Genomic DNA, 20,964 nt, shown 5'->3' with positions numbered 1-20,964 from the left:
TCAGAACATGTAAAGTTGCATGTGTCTGTGCACTCTCATTAATAATAATACAGTAATATGGTGTCTCGTCTTCTAAAAGTGTTTTTTTGTTTGTTTGTTTGTTTGTTTGTTTTTTCTTGTGTGCTCTGGCCACAGAAATGTCTTCACATTACCAAATAATTAAAGTTATGAAATAAATGCGGTGTAGTAAAAAGCATTTCCCTATAAAATGTAAAACATGATAAAAGTCTTAAAGTAATGTAACTAAACTAGAGTAATCATTTAAAAGGAAAAAAACAAACAAACAAGTGTCTACAGTTATTGTCTGCGTTTTTTGGCACCTATAACGCGCAACCTCTGTGCCAACGTCAAGACACACATGGTGCGCGCTGGAGGCAGAGCGCTGTAGGAGGGAGGACGGACGAGCCACGCATCCGCATCACAGAGGACGGTGGCGCGGTGGCATCGCCTGCAGGAATCCAGTTGTAAAGTCCACACAGATGGGAAACATGCGCTGAGGGGAAACTGTGTGGAGCTCTTTTGTTAAACGCAAAAATACCTTAAGGCAGAGAAACAGCTGAGGGGGAAAAAACGCTGTGTGAAGTTGTGATTTCAGAGGGAATCCGACTGGAGATGAATACCAACGATGCCAAGGAGTATCTCGCACGGCGGGAGATACCTCAACTATTTGAGGTGAGAGATGGTGTGCGCTAAGTGGGGACGACAAGACGGTGCTGAGGGCAGATATGACAGAGTGGTTTTTACACATTTTTCCATCGGTGCATGGCCAAACGCACGTCGGAGTCATGGTAGAAATATCTTTATGATGGGTAGTAGTCCGCATCTTGCTATGGTTTCCACTCGGAGTGTGTCAGAGAGCGCATTTCCTGATGTAATAGTGATTTAAAAGAGAAGGGAAACTCCAGTGGTTCATCATTTTATTAACTGTACCGTGTAGATATAGTTCAGCTGTAATGATAAATAAACCAAACGCTGCTCTCCTGAACTGACGCGAGGCAGCCGACATACAGCGTTATCAGTTCTTTTATCATATAACATCCAAACATGTTTAAATGCTGTGACATAGACAGAAAAGAATATTTACTGTAACTCATGTTAGCATTATTGCATCAAAAATAACACTTACTTTAAGGAATATAAGCAGTTTACATCTGGTAGACATGAAGTACTGTTAAAGAAACCAGTATAATTTAACATTTAACCATCTCAGCCAGACACAGTGTGAGGACCTACAGGAATATAACAGCAAATATAATATTCCAGCTCCTGAGGGTGAAGGAAATTGGCTCATCCACTTAATTAGACTCAATCCCAAGTGCTGTGCATCTAATGTATGCAAGCAATCACAGCTTATTTATTTACAGCCAGTCCAAATTTCACCAAGCAGTGAAGTGACACGGCATCATCCTCTCTGCAGTGTCATTTAACTTCTTACAGCTGCTGCTCACATAGTTCAATCCACCAAATAAGCGCGTCTAATTGTTTTCAGTTGGGAGAAGCTGTTTTGTTGTATCTGTTTGTACGCTGCACGCTGGGAACAGGGAGGAGGGTGGAGACGGAGTCCCAGAGGATGGTATTGTTATAAAACATTCAGGGTGAAGGGGACAAATGTCACAAAAACATACACTTGACTTGTGTTTTGGCAGGGAGAGCGTTCTCACGTTCATCATAGTCACTGATTTCCTCCTCGACAACAACAACAACAACAGGGCGTCGGGCTGTTGTGTGTTATTTGCCAGGCTGAGTCCAATTTCATGGGCTTCTGACAAAATGTTGGAGCTAAGCCAAAGCCACCAGGACGGGCATGTTCCCGCCACCGCTGTGTCACAGAGCAACACATTATTACAAAGATGTGGCGATGCCAGAATAAACATCTCCTCCCTTCTTATTCTTTGGACTTAATGAAGTCATTCTCTGATGTTTTCCACAGAGCCTGCTGACAGGTTTGATGTACTACCGGCCCGATGACCCCATCGACTACTTAGAGACCTGTCTGAAGAAAGTCAGGGAGCTTGGAGGAACAGAAAAGGTGCGGTGGGACACTTTTGTGGGCCAGGAGAAGAAGTCCCTTCCCCCTCTCAACGGTGGCCAATCACGCAGGTCCTTGTTCAGAAATGGTGAGTGGTGAATGCAGGTCAGACACATATATCGGCCTCATGACTGTGAAGGTATTCTCAACAACATATATATATATATATATATATATCTGGCACTTGTCTTCTTTCTACGTATACTTTCTCACGCCGTCGAGACAGGTTGGCTCAGTTTCTGAACAGGAAAGGGTGTTGACATCAGTGACATTTGTACTTTCCCCTCATGAGCCCCACTGCAGATATACTGATAAAACTATTGCTGTGTTCTATGTATTTTACCTGCCTGCCTGGTGAGAGGGGATGCTTTTCTTTCTACTGCAGTGTAAAGTGCAGCTGTGTGCATCACTACTTTCAGATTTAGTTCCTTAAATGTTGTTGAGACACTGTGTGTTGGTGCTTTCCCAACACCGTTTGTTGAGACACAAACACCCGATGTCCCAAACAACAGCTACAGCGTGTTCAAAAACTGCATCCGAGGAGCAGATCACATCCTCAAACGTGCCTGTGCTGCCTTCACTGACACATGGAGTTATTGGTAATCTATTACTGTACAGTAGAAGACAGATGAATGTGTGTAGTTAATTATTTATCTGGGTGGAGAGCCCTGAAGGCCTCCATTCATCAGTTATCTATTCCAGCTGTGTTTCATAGGAGGCCTGCTCGATTTGGGAAGTTGCGCACATGGAAAAATTAGTATGTATTTGCAAAGCAAAGTTGACTTCAGCCACCGCTCCAGCATGCTAATGATATATTCAATTTGCATTGTTTTATGATGTTTACATTGACCTCTCGGTTTGGTCACAGCACGGCATGTCCCCAACAGCTGACAAATAAAAATTTGTTTAGATATACGTGATCACGCCTCACAACTACACAGATACGGACAGATAATATTCCTCAGAGAGAATCCTTCACAGTGAGAATGTTGTTTGTAGCAGTGTTTAGGACAGATTTGATTTACTTGTTGTAATATTGTGGTGAAGACGCCTGTACATTTTGCCAGCTGCAGCTTTTAGCTGCTGGGAGCTGCAGCCTAATTAGGGTTAGAAATGTTTGTGTCCTGTGATTCCCCTCTCAGCTGAGAGCTGAGGCTCCGCTCTGCCACATTTCACAACATGTGCTGGAGAGGAATGCTGCTCTCCCTCGTTAATTTATTCTTCTGCCGGCCTGATTGTCAGATTTACGTGCTAGAAATGTTGGAAGGGCCAATGTAAGCCTCCGTTCTGTCAGGTGGTACAGTATTAGCTGCTGTTTTTCTAAATTGTTTTCATCATAACTGGAGCAATTTGTGTTTTGCTAAACTGTTAAATTGCAGAAAATTGCTCAGTTGTCTCTGTGATGATCAATATCGCCCTCAGAGCTGTTATTTATATCCATCTCTACTTTACTGTCTGTTAAAAGTGTCGCTCCATGTTTATCAATGATGTGATTTGCAGCATACATTGACTATATTTCAAATATATATTCAGTGATCTCTTCACGTACTTGTCTCTTTGTGTTCGTTTTCTGTGTGTGCCAGTGTTGCCCGACAGTCCCAATTTTCCCTACAGACGGTACGACCGCCTCCCTCCCATCAGCCAGTTCTCCATCGAGAGCGACTCAGACCTGTCAGAGACAGCGGAGCTCATAGAGGAGTACGAGGTCTTCGATCCATCGAGACCACGACCCAAAGTCATCCTCGTCATTGGTAACGAACATTAAAACTATGTGTTTGTGTATCCTCACAAGACAAGTCATAAAGGCAGGACGGTGTATTTACAGCTTCATCAAATGCTGTAGCTGATTTAAAGTGCTTATCTGGACGTCTCCTGAATCATGTTTTCCATTAGATAAGAGAGAGCAGTAGAGCTCCTTCTACGCGTAAACACAGTATCTCACTCTTTATTGCTTCAGATGAGTGCTTTTATTTTATTTATATTAAAAAGGTCAAAGTAAATACAAAGTAGAAGTTTATATTTGCCTCGCTGATGAACTAAAAATACACCCTCTGGATGGGAATCTTTGACTAGGGATGTGTGTGTTTTTCTGATATTTTGAACGTAGCCCCGCCTCTCTCTGTTTGTATCAGCAGGGGGGATCTTGTGTTAGACACTCACACTGGCTTAATCTGATTACCTAGATGGGCCTGCATTAACCTGTCAAATACATTCATTAATCTTATACATTAAGCTTTGCAGCAGCGCAGTGAGAGTAACGACACTGGCCTGAAAAAAGCTGCTATTTACAGTGGAAACCCTCTTTAAAACCGTCCTTTAAAATGCTTTCAGTGTCTGTTTAAAGGCTCTTACCAAACTTCTCACAGCCTTCTGCTACAGCATGTTTTGCTTTCAGTGTGTATGTGGGATGTTCACTCTGTCTATAGTGTGGATAATAGTTATTTGTCCTCGCAGCACAAAGCCAGTTCCTATCTCGTTTTTGTGAGCACATTGTGCCCTATTTCAAAGGCAAAACAGGATGGCAGCAGCTGTCATCTCTTCGGAAGATCGTGGCAAATGTTTTGTCTGTCAGATTCGTACAGAGAGACTGACAAAGACGTGTGGTCAAGAGGAGGTTGGGAGGGAGACCGAGTTGAATCTTACAAGTAGCTGTGATGCAGGACAGAGTGCACATATACAGACATCTCTCCTGTCCTCTCAACATCCACAATCTCATCACATAAGAAACCTGTAATTAATAGCATTGCGTTGTCTGTCTCACATGACATCTTAATTAAAACGGTGTCTCATTTACTTCTGTCAAACACAGAAAAAGCTTTGAACCTTACAAAGCAGGAAGTGAGTCACAGTCTTATACTAATAATTTGAATTCATTTTTGCCTTCAGTCAGATAATGCTCTTCGGGTTTTATTTTCATATTGAACATACAGCTACGGGAGTGGTGTCTGTTTGGTCTTTTAACTTTCTAAAGAGGAAAGAAGTCAAAAGACAGCAACAATACTCTTAAACAAAATAAGTACTTAGAGGTGACAGTATATTTAGAAAGTCCTGTGCTAGAATTGTTCAGTTGACTGAAGCCAGTGTCAGCTTTTCCACAGATCAAGCAACCTAGAGCCCAAACTTAGGCCTTGAATCTGCACTTAAAAAGGCCTTAATATGCTTTAAATAATCCAGGCTGTGGAAGCAAATGGCATTTGAGGTCATGTATGCACATAGAACAGACAGGAATAGTGAGAATATTATATCGAAATTAGGAAGATTTAAACCCTGTCTTCCTTCACTCTTCTTCACACTGAGCCAATCACGTTCCTCCAATCGAACACTCTGACAAGGAGCATGCTGAAGCTGTAACTGTGAGTGTAAACCCCATAAATCTGGATTATTAACTCCGCTTGTTAGCTAGATACTAAGTACTTGTAGGATGCTTTTTCCACATTCGCACGCATCACTTGGGTCTCGGTACACCTTTAGTGACACATTACAGTCACTTCACTAACACTTGGACTTTCTAATTTAAATCCAACCAAATAATATATCAGCAGTCGCTGATTTGTAATGATTTTCTTCACATGGGTGCACACTTCTTCTCGTCATCCATGAAAAATCATTTCTGACAGTAACACCATGATGGAATAAATTACCAGCCACGCAGCTTGTTCTCCAACTAATTTCACTTCACTCTGGCCTGGCTGTCAACCAGAGCAATTTTGGAGCTGGTGACATTTCTATGGTAACAGTAGCATCTGTGAAAACCTGGGATGCAGTTGCTGCAACAAGTGCAGTTGTTGCAGTATTTTGTGTCAGCTGGCTTGAGCTGCAGCCCTCTCCTCTATTGCATGATTATCCCTAATAACTGGGAATCTTTTGTCAATCTGGAGAATGTGTGAACGTTGTTCTGCTGCACTGACATGATGAGATGTTAGAACTAGTGCTAACATGACATATATTCACCAAACCTCTTTGAGAGCTGTTTCCTCCTGTCATCATATCCTTTTTCCGTTATCTCTGATATCTCTGATATATAGAAGAAGAGGATTTGTTAGCAAATGTAGGAGTTTCACACGTACCTGTGTCTCTGCCCGCCCCTACATGCCCTTCTCCCCCGCATACACTTGGACAAACGCACAAGCAGTAACACACATTCACACTGAGAAACACACACACACACACACACACACACACACACACAGTCACAAACACACTCTCTCACACATGTGCAAACACTAGCGGAGTCGTGCACAAACAAAGTCTCACGTAGTCTGGCTGATACACACATGCGCCTACGCTAACACACCCACACGCATAATGTTTCACACTCACACAGACACATTTCACACACAAGACAAAATCTCTCCCAAAACATCAACAGCTCTCTCTCCCTCTCTCTCTCTCTCCCTCTCTCTCTCTCTCTCTCTCTCTGTGCCTAGGTGGCCCTGGCAGCGGCAAAGGAACGCAGAGCCTGAAGATTGCCGAGCGCTACGGCTTCCAGTACGTGTCTGTGGGCGAGCTGCTGAGGAAGAAGATGATCCACAACGCCACCAGTAACAGAAAGTGGAGCCTGATCGCTAAAATCATCACCAATGGAGAGCTAGCACCACAGGTAGCAGCACAGCAGAGGTGGGGGGGCGAGAAGAAAGATGAGCACAGAGTGTGTCCAGTCACTTGCCGGTCATTATCTCAGCATGCATGTAACCAGGGACTAATTAGCAGCATCCATATCACATGCATGCGGCAGAGAAGGATGCTCATCCGTCTTATTAGCGCCCTTCTTTGCAAGATAATGACTTTGCTTGGGAAGAAAATGGACACGGACCCCCTGTGGTTGTTTGTGGTTGATCAAAGTTCAGAAGGACCAAATAACAACAATTATTGTTGTTAAGCTCATTAGCTGCTACTGCACACTGGTGCCAAGCAAACCATAAATTATAGCAGCTCGTCCACTAATCACAGGGCTGGCAGCTCCTGGATGTGACACCTGAAGATTATTGAACAACTTTATTATAAACAAATATCCAATAAAGTCTCATACATGAGTAAGTTTGACGCAACAGCAAACAGTACGGTGTTTTATTTCAATTACAAAAAGTATTTTACGCCTGCTTCTTCTCATCCAAATCAGACCCAAGACCAAACTCGTACTGTGCTCAGTTTCAGAACACGCCCTGCCTCATGTCCTTGTGTGGACCAGCAAGAAAAGTATGTCACCAATGTCATTGTGGTTCGTGGTTTGGTTCCCATAAAAAACAACCGTCCTAAAAATAAACACACTTCCTTTGAACAACCACAAATATCAAGTATCAGTCAGGGTTTTATCTTGTACTGTATCTAAAATGGTTTCAAACAGTACAAGTGCGTGACAGGTTTGGTTTCCTGGATGAACATAATGGAAACACCTGAGAGGGTGGTCTTTACTGTCAACTCAGGCAATGTGAGGCTGTAACACAGACGCTGGGCCCCCACCTGCTTCGTGACTGGTTGTTCATGAATTACCTCTGATAAGTGCCCACCTAATGATTTATCATCCCTCCGCTGCAGCTCTGGCACGACATCACATCTCCTGTTGGCCGTTCACCAGATGTCAGAGCAGGAAGCAATGAGCTAAAACAGCAAAGTGGGCCAAGCTGCAGACATATTACATCGAAAAAAAAAAAGTGACTTGTGGCTGTTTGGCATTTAATTTCCAGCCATGATTAGTTTAGCAAAGCAGCTTAGAATTTTATTTCTTAATGAATGTGGATGTGATGATCAGTGGAAGAAGCACGATGCAGCTGGATGTTTGTGAACGCTGCTATTTGCTTTTAACAGGAGTCCTGCTGATTCACATTCTTGAGTATTACTAAGCATAATTTGAGTTTTATTATGTGTTAAGTGGCATTATTGATAAATTTTAGGAAAAATGCTTATGTCCAGTGTTTTTGCTAAGCTAAGCTCACTGGCAGCTCCAGCTTCAGATATTAGAATAATTTCGATCAAACTCTTTATTAGAAGATGTACTTTTATAACTTGGACGTTTATTTCTGTAAGGTCCCGAAAAAAAGTAATAAATGCATATTCTCTTGTAGCCTGGAGTGCTGGAGCTGTGATCGACCCTTTCAGTGTCGTAAATGATTCAGAAGGCGCACAACATCACTCCACTGACTCTCAGCCAGCAGCCATCTCAGCTTGAAGTTCTTGTTGTTTGTCTGCAACTCGCTGCAGGGTCATGTGACTCAGTGTATTTCTGAACTTCTGTTCACTCAGAAATCCCACAGGTCTTCGCATAAGAGGCTGTTGGATGCTTGACAGTCTGGTCTAAAATTAAATACTGATAGCACTTTTGCTTTTATATCCTCAACAATCTCCATGTTAAGAGGAGCTCAGGGCCATTTTTAAAATCATTATACTGTGCTGCCCTTTAGGGAGGCTCAAGGTAATCTTACTCTTTAGCATTTTTACTTTGCAGTTTGCTTTTTGTACTGCTTTTAAGGAAGTGCACAGTGCACATGCTACATGACAGGACACTGTTTTCTCACTTAGTATATAAGAAATCAATGAAACAGCAACTTTGGTGCAACGCTACCAAACATAAAACAGTCCACACATTTGAATGCAGCAGTTTCTTTAACATATGATTAATGCACAAATTACAACCGTGCAACACTGCACCTAATGTAAAGTTAACAGTGAATACAAGCTCAGTTCACTCGTCACTATAAAGTGAACATGGGGTGATCCCAGACTCAGCTTTAATGGTGAATCTCTTTATCTGCTGCTGTTTGATGCCTGGTTTAATGTTGTACTCACTGACTGGAGTGAGAGATGATTGTTTGATGCTCGGCATTACTGCGAGAGCTCAGACATCTGCAGAGGACCACACACAAATCTGTTCAATGGAATCGAGATCCCTGCACAGTCGGCCTGGACGCTGCTCTTATTCTGCATTTGCAGGGAGATTAAATGTCGGTGTTAGTCAGCGTTGACCATGATCACCGATGTTATTTTTAGATCAGCGCGTTGCTCACGTATCTCTGCCATATCGTATGATGCACTCTGCCTGGAGAAATACATTCGAACACGTTGACCTCCTACAGGGATGAGGAAATAAGTGATGCTGAAAGATGCTGGCACTCTGGCCTCAAGTGCCCTCAAGACAGTCGTTCTGCTGCATCAGGAAAATTAAACTACAATTGGATAAACAGATAAATTATATTGTGGAATTCTCCATTGTGCTATCATAGATTTCTGTTCAGCCTATTTATCCCTCTAAATCATCTAATTGTTATTAATTTTCAGGGGGTTTTAACTAATCTACAGCCTTTATGAATCAGCACGAGGAACTGGAACATTAACAAAACTCATCTCTTCCTTTATGCTCCTGCTTGAAAAGCAAATTAGAATCATAACTATGTTTTAGCTGAAACAAGCCCATCGATGATAAAACTTTCCCCTATAGCTAGAAAGTGTTGGAGCTATTTGTATTGTTCAAACTTCTAATATACTCATTGCAGATAAGTGCAGTTTGTTACCAAGCAGTGGGAATAATAATGTTGCTGTTTTTAATTTTCAGGAGACCACAATAACTGAGATCAAGCAAAAGATTATGAAGATCCCAGATGCTAACGGCATCGTCATAGATGGGTTCCCTCGTGATGTTGGACAGGCCTTATCCTTTGAGGATCAGGTGAGTTTATCTCTAGGGGCAGTCATGGCCCCAGCTCTTTATACTGTATGTGTAGGACTCACGTGGCCGTTTGTGGATGCATAGTTTACACTTCAGCCAGTGCAGCGATGTGAAATATTTCTGGATACTTTCCTCAAACTGTTTAATAATAATCTGCAAGAATATTTATATGTTGTGAACACGGCTTGATTCCCGGTCAAGTCACCTTTGTGCCCAGTAAATTATGAAATGCATGGCTTGCTGGACACTGGGGTTGTGATCTACAGACCACAATCTCCACTATCATTTGTTGTACTGCACCTGATAACAGTCACCGTCAACGTGTCAGTCAGACAAGAGCAGCAGAAGGAGCAGTTTGCTTTGATATTCTGTGCAGGTATTATTTATTTTCAGCACAGCATTTAGGTTTCATAACACCTTTCACACTGTGGTAAATGGGCCAAACTCTCAAAGTGAACTGCCTCAGGGTCCTTTTCTCACCCAGTTCTCATCTGTGTGTGCAACACACACAAAGAGACATTCAAGTAGGCACCTGCTGCAAGTCAAATATGTAAATGAGTTGGTCGCACACCACACACTGGAACTCTTATCTCGCTGGTTTTATCTCTAATAGCGTGACATCTCAGGATAGCAGTGTCGACGTTAGTCGGCGGTTTGAGTCACAAACTTGATATCAGCTCGTCGCTGTTCAAGCATTTAAACTTTTTGACAATATATGTTTCCGTTTTAAATCACATGACATGTAGAAGACATCCTGACAGTTTCTGTTTTGTGCTATTGGACTGGAAAACAAGAAGCAGCCACGATTTAAAGGGAGTTTCTGATTTAGCCACAGAAACTGCACTCAGCTCCAAAACACAGTTGCACATCCTCCAGCTCTAAACAAACTAGATCCTGAATGTATGTGTACCTGTGGATAACAACAGCCCAGCCAGGAGCACTCGCTATTTAGATAGAAAAGCATTGAAATTACCAGAAGTCTCCTTTGGGTAGTGACTTGTGGAATTTCATTTTCACTGAATTCACCTGAACATATTATAAGTTATTAGAAAAATCACCAATTTCTCCATATGGGTCCCTGAAGCACACATTGAGCAGCAGAGTCTGCAGCTTACAGTAAATCCATTAGTCGTTTGACATTAAAGGGCTTTTTCCAGACACCGACTGATGGAATTTGGATAATGTTTTATTCCATCATTGGTAAATGGACTGTGCTGCTGTGGTCGACACGTTTCATTTGCATGTGAAATGTGAGCTAAAAACTAGTCGGTGTTCCTGCAGCGTCGGCTCGAGTGATCTCGTCCAGATTGTAATATTTTACATTGGCAGCGACCTTGAGCTCACACCGTTTGCTCTCACGATGCCTTAAATCAGCGCGCTTTAGCTGCTGCTGCTGCGTCTGATCAGCTATTCAACAGTGAAACACTAGTTTTCCATTTCGCTGCCCAGTCGATGCTCAGTGTTCCTGAAATGTGCAGGTAGTGTCACACTGAGGACACTCTGCCCTTTGACTGACAGACTGGTTCAGTTCTTTTGTTCTCGAGCATCTGGCCTTGATCAAGACTAAGAAAACACCTGATAGCTGTTATTGTGCATGTTGTGTTCGGTTTTCTGATGGTGACTGAAGCATTACCTGCCAATTTTGTCACACAAAAAAGAGCAATGACGAACAAGAAAGCAGAATTGAAAAGGTCGGTTTCAGTGTGAATAAGCAAACAGAGAAGATGATGATAGAAGACAAACGTTACACTAAAAACCTGTAATGTAGAAGTGTTTTTGACTTAAAATTGAGTTTCATATGGAAATGAATCCTTTACAGTACAGTACAGTAGACGGCTTTTAGAGGGATCGAAGATTGGTGATTGTGAACATGCTGAAACTCACTTAACACTCATCAACTTCTAAATGAGCACTCAGTGACTTTTACAGCTGAATCACCATTTGCACAACAATAATATTCTGTGAGGAGATTAATATTTTCCCTGTACCTAAATCACTAAAGTCATTGTTGAATGTTTCATAATATTAACTCATTGATAAATGTGTGAGAAACTCAGGACGTTTACATCACTGTGCAGACTTTTTATTGTTACCGTTCAAACTTATTAATGCAACCAAACCTTCATAAGCACAGGATTTCATTAGAGCCATTTCGCAGTCAGTTTACGACCCAACACACCTACCCGCAATGTTTTCGGAAGTGCCTACAGTTTTTTGAGATCATTTTCTAACAGTTAAGCTGTGCTGATAATGGTAATAGTAGACATGAGTCTTAGTGCTGCGCTGTGGTGCACTGCCTGCAAGCTCAAATCAGATTCAGTATTAGATTAGAAAAGGTTCAGTTTAGGTCACTTTGAAAGAGTTTAATTGGAGATACATGCAGCCTTGGACCAAACAGTTCTACTTACTGTATTTTATTTGAACCAGCTTTTAAACGTGTCCACAAATATGCAGTAATTGGTGATCTCAGTACTTTAGATGTAAATAAATCTTAATGTTTTCCTGGAACTGTTTATGTTTTAATTCTCACGAAGAAATCACAGCATCTATCTTTTCATGTATTTATACTTTATACTACTTTATGCTACATCACAGGTGTTTGAGAGCGTTTGTGCAGTTGCAGGGTGAGAGTGTCACGTAAAGAGCTACCGAAACCCTGAGCGGTGATTAAAAGCGCTTTCCTGCAGAGATGAAACCAGAGGCAGCTCTTCTGGATGTACCGTTTAGTGAAAGACGGTGCTGTGTCCCAGCATCTTTCTCGTTAACTCATCCAAATGGCTTGTTTATGTACGCAGCCAATCAGCTGGCTGTATAGAGTCTGTCAGTTTCAGTTAAGTCAGACGCTGAGAGAAGCAATCTCTGGCTGTTGTTTGTTATTTCATACCAATTAGCAGACACACACACATCAGCTACAAGCTGTATATATTATAATCACACACACATTAATACAGATCCTGTTCACTTTCTCAGGCATGGATGTGACACTGACACACATCTGTACATCTTTAAATGCATCAAAACATTCACACACTCACCTATTATTCAGAGACAAACACAGATGTTTGAAGCTCTGGTCTCATGTCTGTGTTTTAATTGTTGACTTTGCACCAAAACTATGATGAGTCATGTTTTGAGTTGTGGCTTAATTAACTCATTAAGTCTGACTCATCCACTACACGTACTTATTAGTGAGATTAGCATTAGCGCTCTGTAACTCACTCATTAAAGTTCAGCTTTCCTTATAATTTTATTTACTTCGCCTGCAGTTCTACAGTGTTATGAGTGCTGCATGTCACTGAATAGATGTGGTGGGACATCATACCTCTAGTTCAAAGGGCAAGGCTGGCATCTTCCTTTTTTCTTTCATGAAAGGGCAAAATAATTTGTTTTTTTGTTTTTGTTAAAGGGCAGAGCAATTTCCTAAAACACTTTGACACTGTAGTTTTCACCAATTATTTCTTATGCTGGAGTGAAACCTGCAGGTTTTTATGCACATTATGTGGACAAAGTGATCCATATGTGGACAAATAAGCAACATTAGACTACAGGATAACTACACCATGATATCCCACAAAGATTTATGAGATTTGAGTGTCTGTGTAGATATCATGACCAGATTTTTGAATAAGCGCTACGGATACATTAACAGATACAGTACCATCCATCCATGTTGTTTTTATGTTTTCTTATCACTCTGGTAATTGTACATTTTGTCCTTTTTTGTTTTTGTTTTTGTTTTTGAAGAGATTAAGGCTCGGTATATTGAGACTTGATAATGGGGTTGCTGCCGTCTCCTGGTCCACCTCAGCTGACAGCAGAATCCACTCTGTGCATGCTTCCTGTCTGAGAGCTGCCTGGGGAAACAAAACAAAGAAATGAGATGATATACGTGGCTCGAGTAGAAAGAGAAGGATTTCTAACTAGACAATACCCAAGCAATTACGCACTCCCCCCTTTTTGATAACGCTCACAACTGAGCTATTACTGTGGTTATTATCAACAGTTGCAGCTGTTTCAAACATGAAGCAGATTAGATGTGATTAAACACATCCCACCCTGCATCTCCATATCAGCTTAGGCCGTAAATGAGAATAAATCATCATACAGTTGCTAAATAACTTAAATCTGTTGCTGAACATTTGAGAATTAACAGGCAGAACTACATTTAAGGATGATGCAACGTCCCGTCTCTCATCATATAAATTGGAAAATCACATTCGACAATTTGTAATCACAGAAATCCGTCCAAACGTAATTTAAGTTGTCGCGCATAAAAGCATTGCTAAAAGGGTTGACGGCAGTTTGTAAATGGGCTCCAGGGTTAGATAAGGACCCGAGGAAGTTCACTGGAGATCAAATCACGTAGATAACGCATGTATGCAGTTGTGTTTAGAAACGTGTCCCAGCAACCGCTTGCAAACAGCTCAGACAGTCACTGGAGACTGGATGGCAGCTGATGCCCACTCGGCCAATAATGCACAGATGCAGCAGCCCTGGGATTTACAATTGAATTAAGTGGCAACTGGTTATTAAAGGGTCTTTTGTGCAGCTCAGGAGCAAAGGGAGAAAATAACAGTGGCCAGCTTGGACAAATGAGGGGATGAGGTCTTGAGGTGTCTGGGATGAGACCTGCAGCAATGAGAGTGAGTGTGGATCTTTGTTAGCCCCCAATTTAGGTCAGATTCAACTTAAAGCAGTTTAATTGACCTTTAGGGAAATGGACCTCTATTGTGCAATGTCAAAAATACAGTGTCAAGTACTGTGATTATGCTGTGGCTTCGAAATTATGTATTTCTTCTTCAGTGGCAAGAAAAAGTATGAGAACCTTTGAACGGAGCAAACTCAAAAAGTAAGAGTTGCTTTTTTAGCTCTGGTCCCCACCCTCAACACACATACTTCACATAGATTTTCCACTAGCACTGTGGTGTATTTGTGGTTGTTCTCAAAAAAGATATGAAAGATCAGAATTTCTTTTGTGTTGTTATTTTAGGCACATTATATTTGTTAATACTCTAGACTTGATCAAATCACATTTTTTGACAAATTAATGCAGAAAACCATGAAATTCCAAAAGGTTCACATACTTTTTCTTGCCACTGTACATAATAATAATTATTCTGTACTGTACTCATTAGCTGTCACAATCACTGATAACCTCACTACAGCCTTTATTTGAAGTATGTGAACTTACTGCAGCCAATAAGCATCTAAATATAAATAAATATAGGCAACAGTACAATATATACAGTAATAAAGTATCTAAGTCTAAAAACATCATACAGTTTAGTCTGTTGTTATGAAAAGTTTGGTTCCCATATTCCCCAGCGCTGTAGTGATCCTCTGAGGACCCGCAGCATCCACTTTCATTAGTCTCCCTCCACCCCATGCAGCAACTTTGCCCTTTACACCATCACAGCAGCCATTTAAGAGCTGCTCCTGTGGGCCACCACAGCCGCCCTGCTCCCCTCTATAACTCACCGGAGAGGCCTGTCTGTGTGCTCATCTGCGTCACTGTGAGCAATCACTATTTTGTTTTGGAGTCTAAATGTTAATTGACAGTGATTTAATAGGAAATCTTCAATCTGCTGATGAAGCTGTTATTTGTCTAATAAATTCTCACCTATCGCAGTGGTTATGAAAAAGTGGCAGCGCGGCGCAGCAGCTGCACTGCTGTACTGCAGCGTGTTCAGTGTGGACATCATAACGCTCTCAAACATCAGAGAGAAACTCAACATTATGCTTTGGGCAGATTTAATTAGTGTGTACCACAAGCACACACAGCTTCATCCTATGAGACTGAGATTTCTGCAGGCTTAAGTCGAAGCTGCAGAGACAGTGTTGTTATATAATTCTTCTTTTAGCGAGCGTACACGGCCCTGCTGCTCAACCAGAAAAAAGTTTCATTTCCTGTGAGGAAACACCAAGATACATATCAACGACGAATAAGCGAGGAAAGTGTGAAGATGACATTTATACAGTCTGACACAATCGGCAGGATACAGCTGAAGACCGAGCTTCATCTTCAAGTGGCTTCACAGATGATAGCTGTGGTTGTCCGGGGTCACTCTGGGGCAGAATTTGAGGTTCTTGGATCAGCCCAGTTTAACTGAATAACGTCTATACTGGTTACTCTTCAACAGCTCAGCAGACAAATGTGTGGTTCTCATTTCAGCCTCATATTTGTTTCCGTTTTGTCTCATATGTTGCTCCTAAAATTAACCAGGAGAAACAGGTGAGACAGGAGTCATCCTTGAGCTGTAAGTGAGACGAAGAATGAAGAAGACAAAGGTTTGAGAAGCAAAAAGAGGAAATCTGAGCAGCATTTTGAGACATAGGGGATCTTTTTTAAATCCTAAAAAGAGGCTAATTTAAGATCTTTTTGTTCTGCAGCGAACACGAGAGACAGCAGGAATAAACTACAGTCTCATTAAGTTTCACACAGACATCCTAGTTCTCCTAGAAAAAATACATAAAACACTGTCGAGAGCAAGTCTTTTTTAAATTTTCTTATCCTCTGGGGAGACCAAAGCTTTTTATACATTTTTTTCAGGTAGTTATTTATACTAAAGAGACTAATATATATCCACAGTGCAGCTCAACACTTTGCTTATTTTCAACATAAAGTAAACTGTATGTGTCGGATAATTTCCTCAAATGTCAAAACCTGTATGTGACAGTATCAGTACTCTGTATCTAAGGTTTTGCTTCATAAAGGATCTTGACTTCCCTGTGCAGCACAACAGGAAGCCAGCATTTTCTGCTGTATTTGAAAAACTGACATTAGTTTATTAGTTGTTTCTTATGACGAATTGCATTTATCATAAAATCAACATTTGCCTGTTTCTGCTCTTTAAGTGTGTTCAATAGGACACTTACCACACACCTCTTAGCCTGTAAGCAGGAGATAGTGTCGCCAGCCAAACTACCAGAGTTTAAAGTGTTTTAAATAGATGCGTTTTTATCACGATAATCTAATAACACCCTCATTGGAAAGTAAGTGGTATCTGATGGTGTCTCCACATACACAGTGTTGTAAGAAGAAGCAATATCACAGTGCAGAATTACAGAATTACAAAAGCTTGCTCTTTAATTTCAAAGTTCATCCCATTATATCACAAAGAAAATAATAATAGTTCCAGGTATAACTCAGTAAATCTCTATTATCTGATGGTAAAATGTGCAGTTAGGTGCTCACTCATACATGCTTAGTTATTTTCCACCACTTAAATAAGGCAAATGTGATTAGGATGTTAAATGATAACCGTGAAATTGAAAAAAGAAATTGTACAGTTACATCATTGTACAGACTTTCTCCATCTCTTATACCACCTTACAAGTTTGCCAATACATTTGCCAAAAAAAAAAGAGACAGAACATAAACAATAAAGTTTAAAATGAGCTTGACTGACTAGTAATCTCGTAGTAAACAGCTTTTGCCATGATAATATCTGATATAATCACAACTCTAATGAGATTTTAGAGATTCAGAAATGTCTCAGGTATTGATTTGATATCAGCCTCTGCAAACGTAAGGAACAAATATTTTTCTCCTGATCTGTAGTAAAAGTATAAGGTAGCATCACTCAAAGTACTTTCCACTACTGCACATTAACAGTAAAACCTGGAAAAAAACACAAGGGCACGAGTGTGTTGCCATGGAAACAGAAACTTTGATTTGAAAAGATCCAAAACGTTCTCCAGACCCGCATGCGCCTCAGTAAACAATGCCATTCAAGCTATTTTTGGCTCTGGCTGAGAGCCAAGTGCGTCCAACACGGAGGGAAACAAATGACAGAGTGTGTTTCAGGTGAGCGGCGCCAGGTTCAAGATGAGGACGGCACCGTGTCCTCTGTACAAACCAGATGGAGGTCAGAACCTTAGGAACCACGGTGTTCCACTTTCCTTCACTGAGCTTTAAATACACGCCGTGCACGTCGGTCGGTTCAGTTTACGCACTCGTTGGTTACTGAGGAATGTCTTTGTGTGTTGGACTTTGTAAAATAAAAGCGGCTCATGCTCATTGGCGTGTCACAAATTAAATCTCTGTTAATCAGATCTCAGTCAGTGCTGTTACTGTTATCTGACTTTTTTTTACTTTATTTGTCTGATATTATATCTTGGTAACAGGTATTGAAGTAGTTTTTTACTATTTAAGACTGATATTTTGTGATTTGAATAAATTAAAGCAGCACTAATGACTTTTATCCTACAATTTTAAGAGACGCCTTGTGAAATAATTAATAATATTACAAGTATGTGCAATTTAAAGTTTTTGTGGTTGCGTAATCACACGTTATTCACACTTTCTGTTGATATGAGGCAATATTAAGCCTTATACACAAAATTGGTTCCCCTTCACGTTTGAGCTCTAAATAGAAAAGTGTCGTCACAGTTACTAAAAAGACTGCATGTGTGATCGCACTTATAAGTCAACTAACTGGCTCTCGAATACATTTCTGTGACCATCTACAAAGGCAGGTAATAACGTCCTCGTCTCCTGTTGATGCGGTGCAGTCTCATCCTGTTTGATTCATAATAGCACCTGTATTAAAAGTGCATCATCAGTGGAGAAGCTGCAGTTTTTCTCAGTGTACGATCTTAAACCTGATCTGAAATTTGATTTCTTCACATCTTACTGAGAGGGAAATTTTTATTCTTGTGTGAATTGCAGTTCTGACCCGACTCCATTGACTTTAAAAATGAGACTGTCTCCGAGGGTGCTTCTGTGGTTCTTCAGGTTAAATAGAGTTTCCTCTGGGTCAGAACCTGAATGAAGGTTTAACTGGGTGGTATAACGTTTGCCGTAAAGTTTCCCACGTCCTTTCTCTTTCCTGGTAGATCTGCACTCCTGACCTGGTGGTGTTCCTGGCCTGCACCAACCACCACTTGAAGGAGAGGCTGCAGAAACGAGCCGAGCAGCAGGGACGACCAGACGATAACCCGAAAGCCATCGACCGCCGCCTGACCAACTTCAAACAAAACACCATTCCTCTGGTCAAATACTTCCAGGAGAGGGGCCTTATTGTTACGGTAAGGCACGCCACATATACATATGTGTGTTTACATTGGAGCCGCAGACAGGGAGCCACAAAATCCCTCAGAATTTTCATATTGCAACGCTCATGCCAAAACAGGAAACAGCACATAGCAAAGCTGGAAGGAAGGGTGTGGGTTTTATGTGGATGCTCGTGTAGGACATCTGACTTTTATGCCAGGAAGGGGAGACCACAGACCAACTGTTACAGCATCCTGCATTTACATGATGTGGGAGTGGAATATGTCATTGTTTAGGACTCTAAGTTTACCAGTGGACAACTGCCAGTGTTATTTCAAACACTAACAAAGCAGAAGACGAAGCACAAACTACAATTACAGTAGGATTTTTACTTCAGATCCATCTAAAGTAATCTCATTTGGGTGAAAAAACACTAATCATGATGAGAAAATTCACTAATTGTTGCAGCTCTTGTGCAGCATATGTACCGGGACAGCACAATGCAGATGCTGGCCGATATGAGGTCTCTATGTTCATTTGATTTTCAATCATTTTTCAGTCAAACAAAATGAAGCCTTCATAAAAAGTTTTTCTGCAGTTAAACTTTCATTCATATCACATCAATAATTGAAGCTAATTAACTCATTTATTTAGAAGGTCACACTCTGTGGTTTTACTAATCATAATTTAACAATACAGAAATAACTTGTTTAAAAATGACACTAGAGCAACCTGCTAGTCTTGTCCCCCTTGTCCATCCCTGGCATACTGTAGGCCCACTTACAGTGTGTGCACAGTAATCATATTTAACACTCAGTCTTCTGTTCCAACAGTGATAGTCTGGGTTTTAATGCATGCACAATAGAGCTACTGTCTTTTGGGTGTATAATGATCAGGAATATCTTTGGTAATGTAATTAGAGACCACTGGGAGCTTCATCAGACTGTGTGGTCTGGTCCAGAGGGGCAGCAAGTTACCCACAGTATGTGTGAGGTGGGTGCTAACAAGGCTCCTGGCTCCTGCAGCCAACAGGAAGCGGCTGCCTACTCCTCTAGTGGGAGTCTTATTGATCTGTCTGAGTCTCAACGCAGCGTCGTCAGGATAAATCCTCTACTACTTCATTGTGAGAGGGAGAATTTGTTTGCATGGGTGTAGGTTGTTTTATCTCAGTGCAGTTTGAAGTCAGTGTTCACAGTATTGAAAATGTTAGAAGATCCCCTCTATAAGTCAGAGCCAGTGTCAGTGCTCTCTCTCTCTCTGTAGCTGTTCATGCACTGCTGTTAGAGGACTGGTGAAAATACCAGCAGACACCTAATAACTCTGGGACACACTTGCAAAATAAAACTTTCACCTTTTAGTCTGTTAACGTTTCCAAGTGGATATAGCAGCATGCTTCGCTTCTCTGTAGGCTAACAAGCATTGTCTTTGTTTGAATTTACATAATCTACATATCTTTGCACTGTGGGAGGAAACTGAAGGTGAACTGGGGAGAACAGTCTCCATACAACTCATATCGTGAATAATCCAACTCCCTCTTGCCCTCCGCCTGTGCGTCAGTCTGGTGCAGCTTTGCTGGTTGCTGACACTAACAGAGAAGTAAAGCAGGCTTTGTTACCCCCTCACGTCCTAGAGTTGTTCCATGATCTGGCAATTTTGGTGTGATTTCCACCATTTTCCTCTTTTTTTGCTTTGTCCATTTTTACAAGTGGCTTCCTGCATTTTACAGATCGACCTTAAGTGTTGTAGATCGAAGCTCAGTATTATATTGGTACTGACTGAAATTTGTCTGGAACCTAAAGTACTGACAACTGGCAGAAAATGCTTTCCTCGATTTGCTCTCTTCTGTAGTGATATTTTTGATTTATTAGCTTTTCATGTTCAAATGTTAGGCTGAAAGTAACTGGTTGTCTGTATTAATTATTGATTTTTATATAATATATGGATAGAAATGAGAAATTAGTTTGAAGGTGTCAGAAAATATTCACATTTTCAATCTGATGTCAGTGAATTTATGCGTTACTGTGTTATTACTTCTCCTTTAGAACGCCTCCGAACAAAAAGCTGAAAAGCTTATCCGTTGTTTTTATAAGATGACGTTTTTTCATTTAATGTTGGCAGGAATGTAAAAACCACAAAGTGCACTTGCAGATCTGTGTGGGTACTGTATACAGTACATTAGGAGTCAGTTACATAATTTAATGTTGGCTGTTAAAACACAATTATTTATTCCCTTATGATCAAATTATCAGCTCGTCCTTTCACAGTTTGGTTGTTAGTGGA

At 41.0% G+C, this 20,964-nt stretch overlaps 1 protein-coding gene across 1 annotated transcript in view; it reads left to right on the top strand.

Moving 5' to 3' along the window:
- Positions 1-383: 383 nt before the first annotated feature.
- ak5 (adenylate kinase 5) overlaps positions 384-20,964 on the top strand; it is a 47,811-nt gene continuing 27,230 nt past the window's right edge. The window contains exons 1-6 of the mRNA XM_026375180.2: positions 384-672; positions 1,931-2,117; positions 3,613-3,780; positions 6,457-6,629; positions 9,576-9,689; positions 18,528-18,719. Coding sequence (XP_026230965.1) covers positions 613-672; positions 1,931-2,117; positions 3,613-3,780; positions 6,457-6,629; positions 9,576-9,689; positions 18,528-18,719 — 894 coding nt within the window. The 5' untranslated portion in view covers positions 384-612. The remainder of the gene's footprint in view (positions 673-1,930; positions 2,118-3,612; positions 3,781-6,456; positions 6,630-9,575; positions 9,690-18,527; positions 18,720-20,964) is intronic.

Source organism: Anabas testudineus, chromosome 17, assembly GCF_900324465.2.
Source record: "Anabas testudineus chromosome 17, fAnaTes1.2, whole genome shotgun sequence".
NCBI lineage: Eukaryota > Metazoa > Chordata > Actinopteri > Anabantiformes > Anabantidae > Anabas > Anabas testudineus.
This window is presented reverse-complemented; position numbering and strand designations above follow the sequence as displayed.